The following is a 24466-nucleotide window of genomic DNA, read 5'->3' on the forward strand; positions in this document are numbered from 1 at the left end:
ACAGAGGTGACACAGGTGACACAGAGGTGACCTCCAGGTTACACACAGGTGACACAGGTGACACAGAGGTGACACAGGTGACCCCCAGCTGACACAGGGGACTCCCAGGTGACACACAGGTGTGACACAGGTGACTGCCAGGTGACACAGAGGTGACCCAGGTGACACAGAGGTGACACAGGTGACACACAGGTGACACACAGGTGACACACAGGTGACACACAGGTGACCCAGGTGACACACAGGTGACACAGGTGTGACTCAGGTGACACTCACTGCACCGGGGGGTTGCCGGTGGCGGCGCACTTGAGGATGACGTCATCGCTGGGGAACACCACCAGCTGCTCCGGGGGCTGCTCCGTCAGCTCGGGGGGCTGCTGCACTGTGGGGGAGGGGCACAGCGGCTGGGACCCCCCCCGACACCCCCAGGGACCCCCAAAACACCCCCAGGAACCCCCAAAATCCCCCCAGACACCCCCAGGCACCCCCAAAACACCCCCAGGAACCCCCAACCCCCCCCCGACACCCCCAGGAACCCCCAAACCCCACCAGGAACACCCAGGAACCCCCCAAACCCCCCCCGACACCCCCAGGAACCCCTAAAACACCCCCAAGAACCCCCAAACTCCACCAGGAACCCCCAGGAACTCCTAAACCCCCCCCGACACCCCCAGGAACCCCCAAACTCCACCAGGAACCCCCAAACACCCCCCGACACCCCCAGGAGCCCCCAAACTCCACCAGGAACCCCCAAATCCCCCCCAGACACCCCCAGGAACCCTCAAAACACCCCCAACCCCCCCCCCCCGGGAACCCCCAAACCCTTCCCAGACACCCCAAACCACCCCCCCGAACACCCAAATCCCCCCCAGACACCCCCAAAACCCCTCTGGACCCCCCCAGGACCCCCCGAGCCCCCCCCCGGACCCCCCGAGCCCCCCAAACTCACGCTCGTGCAGCGAATCTGCACCATCCGGGGGGGGCAAGGGGGGGAGAGACACAGCGTGAGTGGGGAGGGGTCTCCAGAGAGACCCCCGGGCGGGGGGAGGGGGTTAAAAGGGGAGGGGGGACGTGCGGGAAGGAAAATTTGGGGAGGGGTCTTCATGCCAGGGGGGCGGAGCTTCCAGGTGCGAAGAGGCGAATTTGGGGAGGGGTCTCCATGTCCAGGTGTGAGGAGAGGAATTTGGGGAGGGGTCTCCATGTCCAGGTGTGAGGAGAGGAATTTGGGGAGGGGTCTCCATGTCCAGGTGCGAGGAGAGGAATTTGGGGAGGGGTCTCCATGCCGGTAGTGGGGGTTGATGAATTTGGGGAGGGGTCTCCATGGCGGGGTGAGGGTCGGTGAATTTGGGGAGGGGTCTCCATGCCGGTAGTGGGGGTTGATGAATTTGGGGAGGGGTCTCCATGCCGGGGTGGGTGTTGATGAATTTGGGGAGGGGTCTCCATGCCGGAGGGAGGTTGATGAATTTGGGGAGGGGTCTCCATGCCGGTAGTGGGGGTTGGTAAATTGAGGAGGGGTCTCGAGGCTGGAGGGAGGTTGGTGAATTTGGGGAGGGGTCTCCATGGCGGGGTGGGGATTGATGAATTTGGGGAGGGGTCTCCATGCCAGAGGGAGGTTGATGAATTTGGGGAGGGGTCTCCATGCCGGTAGTGGGGGTTAATGAATTTGGGGAGGGGTCTCCATGCCGGGGTGGGGATTGGTAAATTTGGGGAGGGGTCTCCATGCCGGGGTGGGGGTTGATGAATTTGGGGAGGGGTCTCCATGCCGGGGTGGGTGTTGGTGAATTTGGGGAGGGGTCTCCATGCCGGGGTGGGGGGCGGGGCACTCCTCATGCCAATCACGGCTCGGGCGGAGGGGGAGGGGTCTCCATGCAATCATTATTTATTTTGGGGAGGGGGGTGGGGGGTGTTCCCCTGGCCGCCCCCTCCCCAAATTGCCCCGCACTCACACTCGGGGGGGATGGCGATGGCGGCGCCGCGCCCCCCCCAGCAGCAGCAGCAGGACGAGCCCCCGGGGCAGCGCCATGGCCGCGACCCTGAGCGGGGTGGGGGGGGTTGGGGGGATTTTGGGGAGGGGTCTCGACCCATCTCGCGACCCCCTCCCCTCATTTAAACCCCCCCTCCCCTCCCCTCCCCCCCCCGGGTCTATTGTGTGCGGCCGCGCTCGCGCGCTCCCCTCCCCCCCCCCCCCCACGGAGGATGCGCTGGTTTCCATGGAAACGCTTAATGAGGGGACCCTGTCACCTTGGAGAGACCCCCGAGCCCCCCCCCCACAATCAGAGACCCCTCCCCAGCTCGGCCACATCGCCCCTCCCCCACCCCGGGCCTTCCCCTCCCCTCCCCCCTCCCCCCCCCCCAGTTCAGCACCAGGGACAGGGACGGGGCCGGGGCGGCGCGCGCGGGGCCCGAAATCCCCCCAAAAACCCCCAAAATCCCCCCCAAAAACCCCCAAAATCCCCCCCAAAACACACAAAACCCCCTCGAGACCCCCCCCAGAAACCCAAATCCCCCAAAAAACCTCTCAAAATCCCCCCAAAAACCTCTCAAAATCCCCCCAAAAACCTCTCAAAATCCCGCCCAAAACCCCTAAAAAATCCCGGAACCGTCTCAAAACCTCTCAAAAACCATCAAACACCCCCAAAATCCCCTCAAGACCCCCCCAAAAACCCCTCGAAACCCTCCCAGAAACCTCAATCCCCCCAAAAACCTCTCACAATCCCCCCAGAACCCCCTCGAAATCCCTAAAAAAATCCCAAAACCCCCTCAAAAAACCCTCAAATCCTTCAACCCCCCCCAAAAACCCCCCAAAAACCCAACCCCTCCCCCCTCCGATGGCCTGGGACCCCCCAGCACCACCCGGTGAGGAGGGGGAGGGGCACTGAGATCTGAGGACCCCCCCCCAATTCTCAACCCCCCCCCAAAACCTCAGGAGGGGGGTCCAGAGCTGCGGGGACCCCTCCCCAAAACCCCACCCCCCCCCCTCCCCGCCGTTTGTGGCCCCTCCCTTCCAGATTTTGGGACCCCCCCCAAATCCCGGAAGGCTCCGAGACCCCTCCCCCGTTATCCCGGAAGGATTTTTGGGGAGGGGGGGTGGAAATTTGGGACCCCCCCCCACCGGAAGCGGCCCCGGCACGAACAAGGAGCCCCTTGTTGACCCCAAATTCCTGCGGGGGAGGGGCGGGGACGGCTCAGGGATGACCCCAACCCTCCCCCACCCTCATCCCGGGGGGTCCCGAACGTGGGGACCCCCCCCCAAATTCCGCCCCCCACCCAAAATCCGCCCTTTCCCCCCCCCCCCCCCGCAGGTGATGCGCGCAAAGCGGGGGGGAGGGGCGGGCACCTGTAGGGAAATGAGGGGGGGGAAGGACTGGGATTGCCCCTCCCCCATCTCTCCCCACCCCCCCCACATCGGGACCCCCCCTCTGACCCCCCCCGGCCTCGGGGGTCCCTCGGGGGGGGGGGCGGGGGGCGCGCGAGGGGTGACGGGGCCGCCCCTCCCCCCCCGCCGGCCCCACCCATCTGTTGGACGCCGGGGACCCCATAGAGACCCTATAGAGACCCTATAGAGACCCCCCCAGGGACCCCCCCGGGCTGTTGGGGACCCTCGGGACCCCTCCCCTAAATCCCCGTCCCCACGGAGCCCCCCCGGAGCCCCCAGCCCCACCGAGACTGCTCGGAGCCGCCTCCCCCCGCCTGCTGCTGGGAGCGAGGGAGACCCCAAAAACCGCCCTGAAACCCCCCAAAAACCGCCCCAAAATCCCCCCAAAATCGCCCTAAAACAGCCCCAAAAGCCGCTCCGAAAGCCCCCCAAAAACGGCTCCAAAAGCCCCCCAAAAACGGCTCCAAATCTGCTCCAAAACCGCCTCAAAACCGCTCCAAAACTCTCCGAAAATACCCCAAAATCGGCCCCAAATCTGCCTCAAAACAGCTCCAAAAGCCCCCCCAAAACAGCTCCAGAACCGCCCCCAAAACTCCCTCAAAATCAGCTCCAGAACCGCCCCAAAATCTGCCCCAAATCAGCTCCAGAACTGCTCCAAAATCCCCTGAAAATCAGCTCCAGAACCGCCCCAAAATCAGCTCCAGAACCGCCCAAAATCCGCCTCTAAACCCCCCCAAAATCAGCTCCAGAACCTCCCCAAAACAGCTCCAGAACCCCCTTAAAATCAGCTCCAGAACCGCCCCAAAACAGCTCCAGAACCCCCTTTAAATCAGCTCCAGAACCGCCCCAAAATCAGCTCCAGAACCCCTTTAAAATCAGCTCCAGAACCGCCCCAAAAGCGCCCCGAAATCTGTCTCAAAACAGCTTCAGAACCGCCCAAAATCCGCCCCAAAACCCCCTCAAAATCAGCTCCAGAACCGCCCCAAAATCCGCCCCAAAACCGTCCAGAACCGCCCCAAAACCCCCTCAAAATCAGCTCCAGAACCGCCCCAAAATCCCCCCAAAATCCACCCCAAACTGCCCCAAAATCCGCCCCAAACCCCCCCAGAGCCGCTTTCCCGCCATCCCGGCCCCCTATAGAGCCCCTATAGAGCCCCCCTGGCCCCAGTGCCACCCCCACTCCCCCTCACCCTATAGAAACCCTATAGAGACACCTGAGCCCCCCAGCCTGACCCTGTAGGGCCCCTATGGAACCACCTGTGCCCCCCAACGTGACCCTATGGGGCCCCTATAGAGCCCCCTGCCCTATAGGAGTTCCCGTGGCCCCTGTCTCACCCTATAGAGCCCAGCAGCCGGGCCCTATAGAACCTCCTGCCCTATAGAGCCACCTGTGCCCCACAGAGCCCCTATAGAACACCTATAGACCCACCTGTAGCCCCCTGGCCTGACCCTATAGAACCCCTACGGAACCACCTGTGCCCCACGTCTCACCCTATAGAACCTCCTGCCCTATAGAACCACCTGTGCCCCACAGCCGGGCCCTATAGAGCCCCTACAGACCCACCTGTAGCCCCCTGACCCTATAGAGCCCCTATGGAACCACCTGTGCCCCACAGAGACCCTCTAGACCCCCCTCTCCCCCCTATAGACACCCCCAGACCCACCTTTACCTGTGCCCAGCCCCACAGGGACCCTATAGACCCACCCCGATCTCCATCCCAGCCCCACACTGACCCTATAGATGCAGCTTTACCCTCCCCAGCCCTATAGAAACACCACGGAGACCCCACCCCCCCAAAACCCCCCAATCCCCCAGCCCCACCCCCCAATAACGCCCCCAGACCCCCCAAAAATCCCCCCCAGCCCCATTGAGACCCTATAGCTCCACCTAAACCTCTGCCCAGCCCTATAGAAACACCCCCAGAACGCCCCCAGCCTCAATTCTACAGCCCCAAACAAACCCCCCCAGACCCCCCAAAATCCCCCCCAGACCCCCAAAACCCCCCGACCCCAAAAATCCCCCCCAGACCCCCCAAAATCCCCCCCAGCCCCATCGAGACCCTATAGCTCCACCTAAACCTCTGTCAATTCACCCCAAGAACACCCCCAGATCCCAAAACAAACCCCCCCAGCCCCCCAAAACCCCCCCAGACCCCCCAAAAAAACCCCAGCCCCCCAAAAAACGGCCCCAGCCCCCCAAAAAACGCCCCTAGCCCCACCTTTCCCCCCTCCCCACCCCCTCATCGCAGCCCCCCGGGACCCTCCCAGAGCCGCTCCTCGCCCTCGGCGCCCCCCGGAGCGGAACCCCCGGAGTCCGAGGCGACCCCCGCGATCCCGGGGACCCCCCCGAGACCCCCGGGGATCCCCCCGAGACCCCCGGAGCCCCCCCAGGGCCGTACCTGCTCCTGCCGCTCCCAGCTCGGGGCTGCGGCTGCCGCGGGGTTGACATAATCCGCCCGCAGGCCACGCCCCCCTTTGCCCAGGCCACGCCCACCGGGCCACGCCCCGGCCACGCCCACCCGGCCACACCCTGGGCGGGGGGCGGCGGGAAAGGGACCCCCGAGAACGGGGGGGTGGGGGGCGCGATTTGGGGAGTGAGACCCCCGGTTTGGGGGGTATTGGGGTCCCGATTTGGGGGGTGAGACCCCCATTGGGGGGGGTATTGGGGGTCCCGATTTGGGGGAGCGAGACCCCCGTTTTGGGGGGTACTGGGGTCCCGATTTGGGGGTGAGACCCCCATTTGGGGGGTATTGGGGTCCCGATTTGGGGGGTGAGACCCCCGGTTGGGGGGGTATTGGGGGTCCCGATTTGGGGGGTGAGACCCCCATTTGGGGGGTATTGGGGGTCCCGATTTGGGGGTGAGACCCTCGAGGATCCCCCTGGGGCTTGGGGTGTTGATTTGGGGGGTAAAGACCCCCGAGGGGGTTGTTTGGGGTCGCGATTTGGGGGGGTGAGACCCCCATTTGAGGGGGGGAAAAGACCCCCATTTGAGGGGTCCCGGTTTGGGGGGGTGAGACCCCCATTTTGGGGGGGTATTGGGGGTCTTGATTTGGGGGGTGAGACCCCATTTAGGGGGGGGTGAGACCCCAATTTGGGGGGGAAAGACCCCCGAGGGTCCCACCCACGTTTAGGGGTCCCAATTTGTGGGGGCGAGACCCCCGCTTGGGGGGCGGGCCCCTCATTTTGGGGGGCTTGAACCCCTCCAGGGCAGTGGGGGGGGGTCTCTATTTGGGGAGGGGACCCCAAATGTTTGAGCCCTGCAGGGTTTTGGGGTCCCCCCACCCCGTTTTAGGGGGCAAAGGGACCCCCTCCCCAAAAGAAACCCCCCCTGGGGGTATTTGGGGGGGGTCTCAATTTGGGAGGGGGGGTGAGAAACCCCCAAATGTCTGAGACCCCTCCCCAAATTTATTGGGGTCACCTTAGAGAGGAGAGGCCCCCAAAAATGGGGGAGGGGGGGGGTTTCAGACCCCCACCCCAAACATTTGGGGACCCCCTGGGGGTGTTTGGGACCCACCCCCCCCCCCCATTGGGATTTTGGGCCCCTCCCACTTTTTGGAGCTTTGCCCCCTCCCCCACCCCATTCCCGGCAATCACGGCCTTGGAATTTCGGGAAATTCCGGGAAATTCCCCCCTCCCCCCACTTCCCAAGGGGCTCCCAAAAATCACCCCGGGACCCCCCCCCACCCCACCCCCGTGACGTCATGGAAGGGCGGGGCTGACGTCATCAGGGCGGGGAAACCTCCAAAACAAGAGGGAAACCCTCCCAAATTTATTGGGAATTTATCGGGAAATTATCGGGAATTTATTGGGGGGTGTTTTTTTGGGAATTTAATGTGAATTTATCGGGAATTTTTCGAAAAGTTCTTGGGAAATTTACCGGGAATTTAATAGGAATACTTTTGTTTAATTTATTAGGAATTTAATGCAAATTTAATGTGAATTTTTGGGGTTTCTTTTGTAATTTAATGGGAATTTAACAGGAATTTTTGGGGATTTCTTTTGGATTTCAATGGGAATTTTTTGGGGAATTTGGGGAATTTTTTCGGGAGTTTTTTGGGAACTACTCGGGGAATTTTAGGGATATTTTTTTTGGGGAATTTGAGGACCCCTCCCCTTTGGGAATTAAGGACACACAGACCCCCCCATTCACACCCCCAATTTTGGGGGGACGCCTTTATTGGGGTACAGGAGGGGGATTTGGGGACTCCCCCCCCTCAGCACAAACCGACCCCAAATCCCCAATTTTGGGGTCTCCCCCCACCCCAAATTTGGGATCCCTGAGTGGGACCATTCCCATTTCCGGGTGTCCCTCAGCCCAACCCCCAAAAATTTGGGATGGGGGGGGGGGGGATTTTAGGGGTGCTGAGGGGGGGGAGGGGTTGGAATTTTTGGGGTGTTTTTTGGGATTTCTTTTGGGTGTTTTTTGGGATTTTTTTTTTATTTTTGTGGTGTTTTTTGCGGTGTTTTTTACGTTTTTTTTGAGGCAATTTTGGATTTTTGAGGGTTTTTTTTTTATTTTTCTGGGGTGTTTTTTGGAGGAGTTTTTTGGGGTGTATTTTTTGGGGTTTTTTTGAGGTGTTTTTTAGGGTTTTTTGGGATCGTTTTTAGGCCTGGATGCTGCTCTTGGTGCTGAAGGCCAGGTAATAAACCACGAGCCCGATGGCGGCCGCCACCACCTCCGTGGACACCCAGGGCCCGTTCCAGGCACCCTGCGAGGAATTTGGGGTCACCAAAACCCCCCAAAACCCCCCCAAAACCTCCCCAAAATCACCCAAATCCCCACACCCCAAAACCCACCCTAAAATCTCGGTGTGGAGCTGTTAAAACCCTAAATTACAACTCTAAAACACCCCAAAAATCTTTTTTTTTTCAAAGGTTTGGGATGCTCCAAAATCCCCCCAAAAAATAAAGGGATGTTTTGGGGTAGCCCAAAATCCCAGGTCAGCGAATATCCCAAAATTTTGAGGTTGTGCCCCCAAAATCTCCAAAAATCTCATTTTTTAAAACCTTTTAAAAATTCTGGAGAAGCCCAAAATTGTGGAGAATCCCCCAAAAAAATGGGAGGGCCCCAAAATTCCCCCTAAAAACTTTGGGATACCCCAAATCTGAGTTCAATGCTCCGAAAATCTTTGGGATGTTCCAAATTCTTCTTTCACCCCCCAAAAAAATCCTGGAATTACCTAAAAAAACCCTGGAGCATCCCAAAATCTCAGAGTCACCCCCCAAAAATCCCAAAATGCCCCCTAAAACCTCAAACTCTCGAAGCCACCACCCCCAAATCTGCTGAAATTTCCCCCAAAATCCCACGTGGCCCTTCCAGCCCCCCCAAATTTTGGCGAGGGATCCCCAAAACCCCCCCAGATTTGGGGGGATCACCCCAAAATCCCCCCGGACCCACCCGGTGATCGACGTTGACGGTGAAGAGGGGCCGGATCCTCGAGACGTCCTCGTTGTTCCTCTGGGCCTGGGGGGTCGGGGAGGGATTTTGGGGGGGTTCAGGGGGGGTTTTGGGGGTCCTCAGAACACCCCCCAGGGGTTTGGGGAATTTGGGGGATTTGGGGAGGGGTCCCCACCTTGCGAAGGGCGCTGTAGGATTCCTCATCGAAGAATTTCACCTCGTAGGTGCCCGACTGTGCCTGGCGGTGCTCCAGGCTCCAGGAGACCTGGGGAGGGGGGAAAAAAGGGGGTTTAGGACCACCGGGACCCCTCCCCAAATTCATCTGAGACCCCCAAACCCTTCCCAGCCTCACCTGAGATCTCCTAGAGATGATCAAAGCTCAACTGAGCCCTCCCCAGAACAAACCAGGCACTCACCTGAGCACCTCCAGACTCACCTGAGCACCCCCAGACTCACCTGAGCGCCCCCAGACTCACCTGAGACCCCCCAGACTCACCTGAGAGCCCCCAGACTCACCTGAGACCCCCTAAACCCTCCCAGAGACCCCCCCAACCACCTGAGCCCCCCCAGAAACAACCCCCAAACCCCTCCAGCCTCACCTGGGCTCCCCAAACCCCCCTTAGCTCCTACTTGAGACCCCCCTGCTCACCTGAGCCCCTCAAAACCCCTCCCAGGGACCCCCCACTCACCTGACACCCCCAAAATAACTCCCCCAACCTCTCCTGAAGATCCCCCACCCACCTGAGCCCCTCAAAACCCCTCCCAGGGACCCCCCACCCACCTGAGCCCCCCAAAGCTCACCTGGTACCTGCCCACGTCCTGCCCGCGGGTCACCGGGAACTGCTTCCCGTTCACGTCGGCGTAAAGAGCCACGTTCTGTGGGGGAAGGGGCGCTCAGGGGGGGTCCTGGAGGGGTCTGGGGGGTCCCTCCCGCCCCGTGGGGGTCTCAGGGGGTCTCACCTGGGCGCCGTTTTTGCAGACCAGGGAAATCTCCACCACGAAGACGCTCTCGGAGGCGATGACGGCGTCAGAGGTGGTGTAATAGGAGGGGGCGATGGTGGGCTCGGGGCACGGCTCACCTGGGGAAGGGGAGGCAGGGATCCCCCCCCTCAGCACCCAGGGGAGCGCAGGGACTCGGGACCCCCCCACCCAAGGGACCCCTGGTGCCTCAGGACCCCTCCTTGAGACTCGGCTGAGAGGCCTAAAACTCTCCAGGGATCCCCACACAGGTGAGTCCCCCAAAATCTCCTTCCCCAAACACACCTGAGCTGCCAAGAGACCCCCAATGGCACCTGGGACCCGCTGCCCCCCACCCACGGGACCCCTCATGGACCTCACTGGGCCTGCGACCCCCTCATGGGACCCCCGGGCCACCCGATCCCCTCATGGCCCTCACAGGTCCCGGTTCCCCCTCACGGGACCCCGCGATCCCCTCATGGGACCCTCTAGACCCCCTCATGGCCCTCACAGGTCCCGGTTCTGACTCACGGGACCCCGCGATCCCCTCACGGGACCCCGCGATCCCCTCACGGGACCCCCCGATCCCCTCATGACCCTCACAGGTCCCGGATCCCCCTCACGGGATCCCCGATTCCCTCATGGGACCCTCTAGACCCCCTCATGGGAACCCCGATCCCCTCATGGCCCTCACAGGTCCTGGTTCCCCCTCACGGGACCCCCCGACCCCCTCACGTCCCTCACCGGTCCCGATCCCCCCTCACGGACCCCCGGTCCCCTCACGTCCCTCACAGACCTCGACCCCCGCAGCCCCCACAGGACCCCAATGCCGCGGGACGCCCCGGGACCCCTCACATCCCTCAGGTTCCCCTCATAAATCCCCGTTCCCCCTCACGGGACCCCGATTTCCCCCTACCCGCGGCCCCGTTCGCCGCCAGCAGCAGCAACAGCAGCGGGAGCGCCCCGGCACCCGCCATGATCAGCCGCGCGCGCCCGCCTCCGGCCCCGCCCTCACAGGAAAGCAGCCAATCAACGCCGGCACCGCCTCCACTCTGACCAATCAGAACGCGGAGGGCGGGCGGCCGCGCGCGCCCTGACCAATGAGGAGAGAGCGCGCGGCCCGGCCCGCGCGAGACGTGGCCCGCGGTGGAGGCGGGGGGCGGGGCCAGGAGGGATCGGGGGCGTGGCCAAGAGCGCTGAGGGCGCGCTCGAGGTGTCGCGCATGCGCAATGAGACGCCCACGCGAATAAAATGGAGGCGGCCCCGCCTGTGGTGCGAGAAGCGGAGCCGCGGCCACGCCCCGGCGCACTCTCGACGTTGCCATAGCGACGGCTGAGGGGCGGTGGCCGCGCCTCTCCTCGCCCGCTATCATTTGAGGTTTTTTTTCGCCCTCAAAACGAAGCGCGGCGGGGAAAAGGGCTCCGTGCTCGTGAGTCGCCGTTCCGGGACAAAACGGCGTGGGCGGCACCGCCTTTCCCGCTCTCGCCGTGAGGCCTCAGGCCGCCGCCGCTCCCAGGCACAAAATGGCCGCCGCGGCGAGAGGGCGTGAGAGCGGGCGGGGCGGGGCGGGGCGACAACTCTCGCGAGATTTCGAGCGTATCGCCCTATCTCCTCGCGTGGGCGGCGCCGAGATCTCGCGAGAGCTCGCGCCGCCGGCGGGAACATCATGGCGTCGACGTTGACGGCGGCGCGGCGGCGCCTGATGCGGGCCGCGCTACGGCCGCGCGCGGTGAGTGACCAATCAGAACCCGCCCCGCCGCCTACCGGGCCCCGCCCGCGCCGCTTCCCGCCGGTTCCCGCCGGTTCCCGCCGCACCGGCGGCGCCTGATTGGCTGGCGCGCCCGCGGGGGCCGCGCGGCTGCCAGGAGGGGAGGGGCCCGGTAGCGGCGGGCCGGACGCTGATTGGCTACGGTGGGGGTGTGGCTCTGTTTCGCGAGTGCTGATTGGTCAGAGCTCGCAGGGTGGGAGGGAGGGGCAGAGCTGCGCTTTGTGATTGGCTGATATTTCTGAGGGGGCGGTGCCTGGGCCTGAACCATTGAGGGGTCATAAAAGGGGGGGTCGGGTGTGACCAAAGGGGTCGGGGGAGGGGGGGGGGCCCGGACAGGAAATCTCCCCCGTGCAAAATTTAATTAAATTTTTTTATTAATGAGGCGTTTCTGGAGGGGTCCTGAATTGAAGGGGGGACGGTTCGTGGTGCAATTTTGGGGAGGGGGCTTTGGAACCTTTTTCTGGGGGGGGGTCCTTGGTTTTTTTGGGGGGGTTCTCCCCCCTATTTACGGGACCCCTCCCATTCCAGGTGTGGATTCCTCGGGCCGGGATTTCCCACGCGGCCGAACGGCTCCACCTCCCCTCTGTGAGTGCCCCGCCCCCCAAAATCCCAAATCCCACCCCCCAAAATTCCAAATCCCGCCCCAAAATCCCAAATCCCACCCCTAAAAAACCCCCAAAATCCCAAATCCCACCCCAAAATCCCAAATCCCACCCCTAAAAACCCCCAAAATCCCAAATCTCACCTCCCAAAACCCCCAAAATCCCAAATCCCCACCCCTAAAAACCCCCAAAATCCCAAATCCCACCCCTCAAAACCCCCAAAATCCCAAATTCCACCCCTCAAAACCCCCAAAATCCCAAATCCCACCCCAAAATCCCAAATCCCACCCCCCAAATCCCCCAAAATCCCAAATCCCACCCCCCAAATCCCCCAAAATCCCAAATCCCACCCCAAAATCCCGAATCCCACCCCCCAAAACCCCCAAAATCCCAAATCCCACCCCAAAATTCGAAATCCCACCCCCCAAATCCCCCAAAATCCCAAATCTCACCTCCCAAAACCCCCAAAATCCCAAATCCCACCCCAAAATCCCAAATCCCACCCCCCAAAACCCCTCCAACACCTGGGGGGGGTCACAGGGACCCCCACCCATTTCACCCCCTCCTGGGGAGGTTTGGGGGGAGCCCTGGACTCCAAACCCCGAATTTTGGAGGGGGTTCGGGGGTTTTGAAGGGGATTTTGGGGGGTCTTGACCCCCCTGCCCCTCTAATTTCCCCTTTTTCTCCCTCCCCCACAGCAACGCAGCATCGTGAGTACCCCAAAAACATCTGGGGGGGCCCCAAAAACATCTGGGGGGCCCCAAAAACATCTGGGGGGGGCCCAAAAATACCGGGGGGTCCAAAAATTCAGGGGGAGGGGGCACAAAATCACCTGGAGGAGCCCTAAAAGCACCTGGGGGGGGTCCAGAAAGAATTGGGGGACCACAAAATCCCCCAAAAATCCTCAAAAATTCATCCAAAAAAATCACCCAAAAAATTACCAAAAATCACAAAAAGTCATCAAAAGATCACCGAAAATCCCCTCAAAAATCACAAATCAGCTCAAAAAATCAGCAAAATATCATCAAGACACCACAAAGAAACCCCCTCAAAATCACAAAAAAAATCACACAAAAAAAAATCACAAAACATCCCCGCAAAATTGCTCATAAAATCACCAAAAAAAAATCATCAAAAACTCCCCTCAAAATCACAAAAAAATCTCCTCAAAATCCCCCAAAAATCCCCAAAAAATCCCCAGAAAATCCCAAAAAAATCCCCAGAAAATAAAAAAAAATCCCAAAAAAATCCTAAAAAATCCCCAGAAAATCCCAAAAAATCCCAAAAAAATCCCAAAAAAGTCCCAAAAAATCCCCCAAAAATCCCCAGAAAATCCCAAACAATAAAAAAAATTCCCCAAAAAAAACCCCAAAAATCCCCAAAAAATTAAAAAAAAACTATCCCCGAAAAATCTCCAAAAATTCAAAAAAAAAAATCCAAAAAAAAATCCCCCCAGAAATCCCCAAATCTCTCCAAACCCCCCAGGCTTGTCTGGCAGGTCCCACCCCCCCCTCCAGGTCGTTCCCACGGATTGGGAATCCCGGGAATCTCCCAGTTTGGATCCCCCCTGACTGGGGGTCTCTCCCCACAGCCCCCCCCGGCCAAGTACGGGGGGCGTCACACGGTGACGCTGATCCCGGGCGACGGCATCGGCCCCGAGCTGATGCTGCACGTCAAGGAGGTCTTCAGGTGCGTCCCCCTCCCCTTTTTGGGGACCCCCAGCCACGCTGGGCCGGGGGAGGGGCTGGGGGTGACCTTGGGGACCCCTCCCCTCCCCTCCCCTCCCCCCCAGGCACGCCTGCGTTCCCGTGGATTTTGAGGAGGTTCGGGTGAATTCGGAGGCTCCCGAGGACGACGTGCAGAACGCCATCACGGCCATCCGGCGCAACGGCGTGGCGCTCAAGGGTCTGCTCCTGAATCCCTGGGATTTGTTCCCAAAATCCCCAGAATCTGTTCCCAAAATCCCTGGAATCTGCTCCCAAAATCCCCGGAATTTGTTCCCAGAATCCCTGCAATCTGCTCCCAAAATCCCTGGAATCTGCTCCAAAATCCCTGGAATTTGTTCCCAGAATCCCTGCAATCTGCTCCCAAAATCCCTGGAATCCGTTCCCAGAATCCCTGGAATTTGTTCCCAAAAGCCCTGGAATTTGTTCCCAAAATCCCTGGAATTTGTTCCCAGAATCCCTGGAATTTGTTCCCAAAATCCCTGGAATCTGCTCCAAAATCCCTGCAATCTGCTCCCAAAATCCCTGGAATTTGTTCCCAAAATCCATGGAATCTGCTCCCAAAATCCCTGGAATCCAAATTTGAATCCCTGGAATGTCCTGAGCTGATCCCAAATCCCTGAAATCCAATCCCAGAGCTCCCAAAACCCCTGGAATGTTCAGATCTGATCCCGAATCCCTGAAATCCACTCCCAAATCCTGAATTCTCCTCCCAAATTCCCAAAAATCCCCCCAAATCTCATCCCAAATCCTGAAATCCCCCAAAATCTCATCCCAAATCCCTGAAATCCCCCAAAATCTCATCCCAAATCCCCAAATCTCCAAAATCTCATCCCCAATCCCCCAATCCGGCTCCAATCCGGATTTTTTTCCCTTTCCAGGGAACATCGAGACAACCACAACCTCCCCCCGAGCCACAAATCCCGCAACAACCTCATCCGGTTCGGCCCTTCATTTGCATATTCTGGGACTCATTTGCATGTTTGGGGCTCATTTGCATATTTGGCACCTGATTTGCATATTCAGGGTGCTCATTTGCATGTTTGGGGGGTTGTTGCTTGTTTTAGCAATTGATTGGTGAGGTTGGGTCCCTGATTTGCATCTTTTAAGGGTTTATTTGCATGTTTTGGGCTTGATTTGCATATTTTGGCATTAATTTGCATATTGGGTGCTGATTTGCATATTTTGTTGTTTCACTTTTGTAGTTTGGGGGTTGATTCTCTTTTTGGGGGGGTTCATTTGCATGTTTTGGGGTAGTTTTGCATTTTACAGTGACCAACTTGCATATTTGATGGCTGATTTGCATATTTTGAGGGTTGATTTGCATATTTTGGGGTTAATTTGCCTACTGGGGGTGTTCATTTGCATCTTTTGTGGTTTCATTTGAGATTTTGGGGGTTGATTCTCCTTTCTGTGGGGTTCATTTGCATGTTTTGGGAGCCTATTTGCATATTTTGGTGATTTCTTTGCATATTTGGGGCTGATTTACATATTTTGGGGGCTGATTTGCATATTTGGTGACTGCTTTGCATATTTGGGGGCTGATTTACATATTTTGGGGGCTGATTTGCATATTTTGTGACACCTTTGCATATTTGGGGCTGATTTACATATTTTGGGCGCTGTCATCCTCATCGTCAGGGAGAACACCGAGGGCGAGTACAGCTCCCTGGAGCACGAGGTGGGCGCTGAAACGCACCCGAAATGCACCCAAAACACCCCAAAAAACATCCTGGAAATACACAAAAAACACCCCAAAAATATCCTGGAAATACACCAAAAACTACACAAAAACACCCCAAAAAACATCCTGAAAACACACCAAAAACACCACAAAAAAACCCCAAAAAACATCCTGGAAATACACAAAAAACACCCCAAAAAACACCCTGAAAACATCCTGATAACACTCCAAAAACCATCCTGAAAAAGCCCGAAAATACCCCAAAAAACACCCTGAAAACACACCATAAACTACACAAAAACACCCCCCAAAAACATCCTGAAAACACATCAGAAACACCCCCAAAAAACATCCTGGAAATACACAAAAAACACCCCAAAAACCACCCTGAAAACATCCTGAAAACACTCCAAAAACCATCCTGAAAAAACCCCGAAAACACCCCAAAAAACACCCCGAAAACAAACCAAAAACTACACAAAAACACCCCAAAAAATCCTGAAATACACAAAAACCACCCCAAAACCACCCCAAACCCACCCCAAAACAATCTGGGATGTTTCTGAGATGATTTTTAGGAGCTTTTGGGATGTTCCTGGGGGTGTTTTGTGAGTTTTTTGGGTGTTTTTGTGTTGTTTTGGGGGTGTTGTTGTTAGGGTGTTTAATGGAATTGTTGGTGGGTGTTTTTTTGTGTTGTTTTTTATGTTGTTTTTGGGGTGTTTTATGGAGTTTTTGCGTGGTTATTTCGGTTTTTTGATGTTGGTTTGTAGGGTGTTTTATGTAATTTTTTGGGTGTTTTTTTGTGTTGTTTTTATGTTGTTTTTGGGGTGTTTTTATGGAGTTTTTGGGGTGGTTTTTGGGGTGGTTTTGGGGTGTTGCTGTCAGGTTCTGGGGGGTTTCCACACCCCTGCCACGCCCTGTTGGTGCAGCCACGCCCCAAGGGCTGCTGCCACGCCCGTGCCACGCCCTGTTCATCCTCCCCGCCCCTGCCCTGCCCTGTTCTTGGTGCCCCGCCCTGTTCATCCTGCCCCGCCCAACCACGCCCTGTTCATCCTGCCCCGCCCCCTGCCCTGCCCTGTTCATCCTGCCCCGCCCTGTTCATCCTGTCCCACCCCTGCCCCACCCTGTTCATCCTGCCCCCACCCCTGCTACGCCCTGTTCATCCTGCCCCACCCTGTTCTTCCTGCCCCACCCCTGCCCCGCCCCTGCCCCGCCCTGTTCTTCCTGCCCCGCCCCTGCCCTGCCCTGTTCATCCTGCCCCGCCCTGTTCATCCTGCCCCGCCCTGTTCATCCTGCCCCGCCCCTGCCCCACCCTGTTCATCCTGCCCCACCCTGTTCATCCTGCCCCCGCCCTGTTCATCCTGCCCCGCCCCTGCCCCACCTGTGCCCCGCCCTGTTCTTCCTGCCCCACCCCTGCCACGCCCTTTTGGTGTTTTCACGCCCCTTCCCCGCCCCTGCCACGCCCCTGTTGGTGCAGCCACACCCCCAGGGCTGCTGCCCCGCCCGTGCCACGCCCTGTTCATCCTCCCCGCCCCTGCCCTGCCCTGTTCTTGGTGCCCCCGCCCTGTTCATCCTGCCCCGCCCCCTGCCCCGCCCAGTTCATCCTGCCCCCACCCCTGCCACGCCCTGTTCATCCTCTCCGCCCCTGCCCCGCCCTGTTCTTGGTGCCCCGCCCTGTTCATCCTGCCCCACCCCTGCCCCGCCCTGTTCATCCTGCCCCACCCCTGCCCCACCCTGTTCATCCTCCCCGCCCCTGCCCTGCCCTGTTCTTGGTGCCCCCGCCCTGTTCATCCTGCCCCACCCTGTTCATCCTGCCCCACCCTGTTCATCCTGCCCCACTCCTGCCCCGCCCTGTTCATCCTGCCCCACCCGTGCCACGCCCTGTTCACCCTGCCCCACCCCAACCACGCCCTGTTCATCCTGCCCCGCCCTGTTCATCCTGCCCCCACCCAACCACGCCCTGTTCATCCTGCCCCACCCAACCATGCCCTGTTCATCCTGCCCCACCCTGTTCATCCTGCCCCACCCATGCCACGCCCTGATCTTCCTGCCCCACCCAACCATGCCCTGTTCATCCTGCCCCACCCCTGCCCCACCCCTGCCCCACCCAGTTCATCCTGCCCCACCCAACCACGCCCTGTTCATCCTGCCCCACCGTGTTCATCCTGCCCCGCCCTGTTCATCCTCCCCGCCCCTGCCCTGCCCTGTTCTTGGTGCCCCGCCCTGTTCTTGCTGCCACGTCCCTTCCACACCCTTTTGGTGCTGCCCCACCCGTGCCCCGCCCAACCACGCCCTGTTCATCCTGCCCCACCCTGTTCATCCTGCCCCACCCCTGCCCCACCCCCTGCCCCATCCTGTTCATCCTGCCCCACCCAACCACACCCCTGTTCATCTTGTCCCACTCCTGCCCCGCCCTGTTCATCCTGCCCCACCCTGTTCTTCCTGCCCCACCCTGTTCTTCCTGCCCCACCCATGCCCCACCCCTGCCCCACCCCTGCCCCACCCAGTTCATCCTGCCCCCACCCCTGCCCCACCCTGTTCATCCTGCCCCACCCAACCACACCCTGTTCATCCTGCCCCGCCCTGTTCATCCTGCCCCACCCCTGCCCCGCCCATGCCACACCCTGTTCTTGCTGCCCCCCGCCCGTGCCCCGCCCGTGCCACGCCCCGTGCTGTCCCCTCAGAGCGTGGCGGGCGTGGTCGAGAGCCTCAAGATCATCACGGCGGGCGCTCGCGGCGCATCGCTCACTACGCCTTCGGGCTGGCGCGCGCCGCCGCGCGTCGCTGCGTCACCGCCGTGCACAAAGCCAACATCATGTACGGCCTGGGGGGGGTCCGGGGGGGTCCTGGGGGGGTCTGGGGGAAGTTTGGGGGGTCCTGGGGGGTCCTGGGGGGGTTTGGGGGGTCCTGGAGGGGGTTGGGGAACCTCCCAGGGGGGTTTGGGGGAGGTTTGGGGGGTCCTGGGAGGGTTAGGGGGTCCTGGGAGGGTTTGGGGGGGTCCTGGGAGGGTTTTGGGGGGTCCTGGGAGGGTTTGTGGGAGGTTTGGGTGGTCCTGGGAGGGTTTGGGGGGTCTGGGGGAGGTCTGGGGGGCTCTGGGGGGGCTGGGGAACACCCCAGGGGGGTTTGGGGGAGGTTTGGGGGGTCCTTGGGTGGTTTAAGGGGCTTTGGGGGGGTCCTGGCGGGGTTTGGGGGAGGTTTGAGGGGTCCTGGGAGGGTTTGGGGGGTCCTTGGGTGGGTTTGGGGGGGTCCTGGGGGGGGTTTGAGGAGTCCTGGGAGGGTTTGGGGGGGTCCTGGGAGGGTTTGGGGAGTCCTGGGAGGGTTTGGGGGGTCCTGGGGGGGTTTGGGGTGGTGTGGGGAGGTTTGGGGGGGGTCCCTGGGGGGGTTTGGAGTGGTGTGGGGAGGTTTGGGGGGGTCCTGGGGGGGTTTGGGGGGTCCCTGGGGGGGTTTGGGGGGTCCTGGGGGGGTTTGGGGTGGTGTGGGGAGGTTTGGGGGGGTCCTGGGGATGATTTTAGCAGCTCAAGGGGGTTTGGGAAAGGTCCTGGGAGGGTCTGGGGGAGATCTGGGGGGTCCTGGGTGTGGTTTGAGCAGCTCCAGGGGTCCTGGGGGTTGTTTTAGGAGGTTTGGGGGGGTCTTAGAAGAGAACCCCGGATTTTTTGGGGTGCTCTGAACCCCCTTTCCCCCCCTGCAGGAAGTTGGGGGATGGGCTGTTCCTGCAGTGCTGTCAGGAGGTGGCGGCCGAGTACCCCGAGATCACTTTCCGCAGCATGATCGTGGACAACACCACCATGCAGGTGAGACCCCTCCCCAAAATACCCTCTGAGACTGCCCGGGGCTCCCAGTGCCCTCCCAGTGCTCCCAGTTCCATCCCAGTGCCCTCCCAGTGCTCCCCCAGTGCTCCCAGTGCCATCCCAGTGCTCCCAGTGCCATCCCAGTGCCATCCCAGTGCCATCCCAGTGCTCCCAGTGCCTTCCCAGTGCCCTCCCAGTGCTCCCAGTGCCTTCCCAGTGCCATCCCAGTGCCCTCCCAGTGCCATCCCAGTGCTCCCAGTTCCATCCCAGTGCTCCCAGTTCCATCCCAGTGCCATCCCAGTGCCATCCCAGTGCTCCCAGTGCCATCCCAGTGCTCCCCCAGTGCTCCCAGTGCCATCCCAGTGCCATCCCAGTGCTCCCAGTGCCATCCCAGTGCCATCCCAGTGCCATCCCAGTGCCATCCCAGTGCCATCCCAGTGCCATCCCAGTGCCATCCCAGTGCCATCCCAGTGCTCCCAGTGCCATCCCAGTGCTCCCAGTGCCCTCCCAGTGCCATCCCAGTGCTCCCCCAGTCCCCCCAGTGCCCTCCCAGTGCTCCCAGTGCCCATCCCAGTGTTCCTAGTGCCCTCCCAGTGCCCTCCCAGTGCCCCTCACAGCACTCCCAGTGCTCCCCCAGTGCCCTCCCAGTGCTCCCAGTGCTCCCAGTGCCATCCCAGTGCCATCCCAGTGCCATCCCAGTGCCATCCCAGTGCCATCCCAGTGCCATCCCAGTGCTCCCCCAGTCCCCCCAGTGCCCTCCCAGTGCTCCCAGTGCCCATCCCAGTGTTCCTAGTGCCCTCCCAGTGCCCTCCCAGTGCCCCTCACAGCACTCCCAGTGCTCCCCCAGTGCCCTCCCCAGTGCTCCCAGTAACCCCAGTGCCTATCCCAGTGCTCCCAGTGCCCTCCCAGTGCTCCCAGTAACCCCAGTGCCTATCCCAGTGCTCCAGTGCCCCTCACAGCAATCCCAGTGCTCCCAGTGCCCATCCCAGTGCTCCCCCAGTGCCCCCAGTGCCCTCCCAGTGCTCCCAGTAACCCCAGTACGCGCTGTGTGCGCAGCTGGTGTCGCGGCCGCAGCAGTTTGATGTGATGGTGATGCCGAATCTCTACGGGAACATCGTCAACAACGTCTGCGCGGGGCTGGTCGGGGGCCCGGGGCTCGTCCCCGGCGCCAACTACGGCCACGACTACGCCGTGTTCGAAACCGTGGGTCTGGGGGCTGGGGAGGGGTCCTGGGGGGACTGGGGGGGCTGGGGAGGGGCTGGGGGGGCTGGGGGGGCTGGGGAGGGGTTTGGGGGGACTGGGGAGGGTCTGGGGGGGCTGGGGAGGGGTTTGGGGGGGCTGGGGAGGGTCTGGGGGGGCTGGGGAGGGGTTGGGGGGGCTGGGGAGGGGTTTGGGGGGGCTGGGGAGGGTCTGGGGGGGCTGGGGAGGGGGCTGGGGGGGCTGGGGAGGGGCTGGGGGGGGTTTGGGGGAGCTGGGGAGGGGTCTGGGGGGGCTGAGGAGGGGGCTGGGGGGGCTGGGGAGGGGTCTGGGGGGGCTGGGGAGGGGGCTGGGGGGGCTGGGGAGGGGCTGGGGGGACTGGGGAGGGGTCTGGGGGGGTCTGGGGGTCTGGGGAGTGGCTTAGGGAGTTTGGGGGGGCTGGGGAGGGGGTTTGGGGGGGCTGGGGAGGGGCTGGGGAGGGGTCTGGGGGGGTTTGGGGGGTCTGGGGAGGGGTCTGGGGGGGTTTGGGGGGGGCTGGGGAGGGGTCTGGGGTCTGGGGAGGGGCTGGGGAAGAGCTGGGGGGGCTGGGGAGGGGCTGGGGAGGGGTTTGGGGGGGTCCTGGGGGGGGTTTGGGGGGTCCTGGGGGGGTCCTGGAGGGGTTTGGGGCAATCCAGGAAGGGTCTGGGGGATTTTGAGGGGGTCTGGGGGATCCAGAGAGGCACTGGGAATACTGGGACGTTACTGGGAGCACTGGGATGTTACTGGGAGCACTGGGAGGTTACTGGGAGGTCACTGGGAGGTGACTGGGGGGCACTGGGAGGTGACTGGGAGGTCACTGGGAGGTTACTGGGAGGTCACTGGGATGTTACTGGGAGGTCACTGGGATGTTACTGGGAGGTTACTGGGATGTAACTGGGGAGCACTGGGAGGTGACTGGGGGGCACTGGGATGTTACTGGGGAGCACTGGGAGGTGACTGGGGAGCACTGGGATGTTACTGGGAGCACTGGGAGGTTACTGGGAGCACTGGGATGTTACTGGGCGGCACTGGGAGGTTACTGGGAGGTTACTGGGAGGTCAATGGGAGGTTACTGGGAGGTTACTGGGATGTAACTGGGAGCACTGGGGCCGTCGCAGGCCACACGGAACACCGGTAAAAGCATCGCCAACCGCAACATCGCCAACCCCACGGCGGCGCTGCTGGCGGCCTGCATGATGCTGGATCACCTCAGGTGGGCGGGGCCACAGCTGGGGGGGCGGGGCAACATCTGGGGGGGATCTGGGAACATCTGGGGGGATCTGGGAACATCTGGAGGGGATTGGGAACATCTGGAGAGGATTGGGAACATCTGGAGAGGATCTGGGAACATCTGGAGGGGATTGGAACATCTGGAGGGGATTGGGAACATCTGGGGGGATCTGGGAACATCTGGAGGGGATTGGGAACATCTGGAGGGGATTGGGAACATCTGGAGAGGATCTGGGAACATCTGGAGGGGATTGGGAACATCTGGAGGGGATTGGGAACATCTGGGGGGGATTGGGAACATCTGGAGGGGATTGGGAACATCTGGAGGGGATCTGGGAACATCTGGAGGGGATTGGGAACATCTGGAGGGGATTGGGAACATCTGGGGGGATCTGGGAACATCTGGAGGGGATTGGGAACATCTGGAGGGGATTGGGAACACCTGGAGGGGATCTGGGAACATCTGGAGAGGATTTGGGAACATCTGGAGAGGATTGGGAACATCTGGAGAGGATTGGGAACATCTGGGGGGATCTGGGAACAGCTGGAGGGATTGGGAACATCTGGGGGGGATTGGGAACATCTGGAGAGGATTGGGAACATCTGGAGGGGATTGGGAACATCTGGAGAGGATTGGGAACATCTGGGGGGATTGGGAACATCTGGAGAGGATTGGGAACATCTGGGGGGATTGGGAACAGCTGGAGGGGATTGGGAACATCTGGAGAGGATTTGGGAACATCTGGAGGGGATCTGGGAACATCTGGAGGGGATCTGGGAACATCTGGGGGGATTGGGAACATCTGGAGAGGTTTGGGAACATCTGGGGGGGATTGGGAACATCTGGGAAGGGCTGGAGAGGGGCTGGGAGGGGATTTGGGAACATCAGGAGAGGATTGGGAACATCTGGAGGGGATTTGGGAAGATCTGGGGGTATCTGGGAACATCTGGAGAGGATTGGAAACACCTGGAGGGGATCTGGGAACACCTGGAGGGGATCTGGGAACATCTGGAGGGGATCTGGGAACACCTGGAAGGGTCAGGGAGGGGTTGGGGTCTCCCCAAAAGGGGCGGGGCTTAGAGAGGGGCGTGGCCCAGCTGGGCGGGACCACATGGGAGGGGCGGGGTTTGGGGGCGGGGCCTGGGGCAGGTGTGGGGGGAGGGGCCTGGGGCAGGTGTGGGGGGAGGGGCCTGGGGCAGGGGTGGGGGGAGGGGCTGGGGCAGGTGTGGGGGGAGGGGCTCAGGCAGGTGTGGGGGGAGGGGCCTGGGGCAGGTGTGGGGGGAGGGGCCTGGGGCAAATGTGGGGGGAGGGGCTCAGGCAGGTGTGGGGGGGAGGGGCTCAGGCAGGTGTGGGGGGAGGGGCTCAGGCAGGTGTGGGGGGAGGGGCCTGGGGCAGGTGTGGGGGGAGGGGCCTGGGGCAGGTGTGGGGGGAGGGGGCTCAGGCAGGTGGGGGAGGGGCTTCTCTCCAGACATTGGGTGTGGTCACTGATGTGGGCGTGGCTCAATTCCTGCCCCCGCCCCCCACCCAGGCTCCATGGCCACGCCTCCACCATCCGCCAGGCCGTGCTGGCCTCGCTGGATGACCCCCGGGTAAGCCCCGCCCCCACCCCCCACCCCACCCACCCGAGGGGCGTGGCCACGAGCCCCACCCCCACCCACCCGGTGGGCGTGGCCCCAGACCCGGTGGGCGTGGCCCTGACGTGGCCCCCGCCCCCCCGCAGACGCACACGCCCGACATCGGCGGCCAGGGCACGACGTCGGGAGCGGTTCAGAGCATCATCTCCCACCTGCCCCGCTCCTGAGACCCCCGGGACCCCCCTGGGACCCCCCTGGGACCCCCCCAGAACCTTCCAGAGACCCCCCGGGACCCCCCAAAACCCCCCCTGGACCTCACACCCGGCACCGCAGGGACCCCCAAAAGCACCCCCAGGACCACGATGAGAACCAAAGGACCCCAAAACGCCTCCAGGAGCCCCCAGGAGCACACAAAAAACACCCACGGGACCCCCAGACCCCCCCAGGACCACACAAAAAAACACCCCCAGGACCCCCAGACCCCCCCAGACCCCCCCAGGACCTCACAGCTGGCACCCCCGGGACCCCCAGAAACACCTCCAGGACCACGATGAGCACCAAGGGACCCCAACACACATCAGGACCCCAAAACACCTCTGGGATTCCCAGGACCCCAAACACACCCCCAGGACCCCCCAAAAACACCCCCAGGACCCCAAAAACACCCCCAGGACCCCCCAAAACACCCCCAGGACCACAAAAACACCCCCAGGACCACACACAAAGAGCTCCTGGGACCCCAAAACCACCTCTGGGACACCCCAGGACCCCTCAGGACCACACAACCGACACCCCTGGGACCCCAAAACCACCCCCAGCACCCCAAAACACCTCTGGGGACCTCACAGGACCACACAGAACACCTCCAGGGACCCCAAAAAACACCCCAGGACCACCACAAACCCTCACAGGACCCCCAAAAAACACCCCCAGGACCACCACAAACCCCTCACAGGACCCCAGAGCCCCCCCCAGGACCACCCCCCAATTCCCCCCAGGACCCCCAAAAGACCACCTCAGGACCACCAAACCCCCCCAGGGCCACCCCCAAACCCCCACAGGACCCCAAAACTCACCTCAAGACCACCCAAACTCCTCCAGGACCACCCCAAACCCTCACAGGACCCCAAATAAACACCCCAGGACCAC

General features: G+C 61.3%; 3 protein-coding genes across 3 annotated transcripts in view; 1 reads left to right on the top strand and 2 right to left on the bottom strand.

The window, feature by feature from the left end:
- Positions 1–2023, bottom strand: part of L1CAM (L1 cell adhesion molecule) — a 35073-nt gene extending 33050 nt beyond the window's left edge. Inside the window, 4 exon segments of the mRNA XM_058861654.1 lie at positions 277–382; positions 950–964; positions 1947–1984; positions 1986–2023. Coding sequence (XP_058717637.1) covers positions 277–382; positions 950–964; positions 1947–1984; positions 1986–2023 — 197 coding nt within the window.
- A 5494-nt stretch (positions 2024–7517) lies between these two features.
- On the bottom strand, positions 7518–10801 carry SSR4 (signal sequence receptor subunit 4). Its single transcript, XM_058861609.1, has 6 exons — positions 10648–10801; positions 9735–9853; positions 9576–9650; positions 8950–9039; positions 8775–8840; positions 7518–8085 (listed from the first exon to the last, which is right to left on the bottom strand). The coding sequence occupies exons 1-6, from the start codon at positions 10706–10708 to the stop codon at positions 7981–7983; spliced, it is 516 nt and encodes a 171-aa protein (XP_058717592.1). The 5' UTR covers positions 10709–10801; the 3' UTR covers positions 7518–7980.
- A 174-nt stretch (positions 10802–10975) lies between these two features.
- Positions 10976–23561, top strand: IDH3G (isocitrate dehydrogenase (NAD(+)) 3 non-catalytic subunit gamma). Its single transcript, XM_058861610.1, is given in 15 exon segments — positions 10976–11460; positions 12028–12084; positions 12800–12811; positions 13693–13790; positions 13894–14006; positions 14707–14715; positions 14718–14807; positions 15415–15506; positions 18194–18230; positions 18233–18326; positions 19198–19300; positions 20354–20500; positions 21631–21725; positions 23272–23332; positions 23464–23561. Coding segments are annotated over 15 exon segments (1152 nt in total). The 5' UTR covers positions 10976–11397; the 3' UTR covers positions 23545–23561.
- The last annotated feature ends 905 nt before the right edge of the window (positions 23562–24466 follow it).

The sequence above is a fragment of the Poecile atricapillus genome, chromosome 37 (assembly GCF_030490865.1).
Source record: "Poecile atricapillus isolate bPoeAtr1 chromosome 37, bPoeAtr1.hap1, whole genome shotgun sequence".
Lineage (NCBI taxonomy): Eukaryota > Metazoa > Chordata > Aves > Passeriformes > Paridae > Poecile > Poecile atricapillus.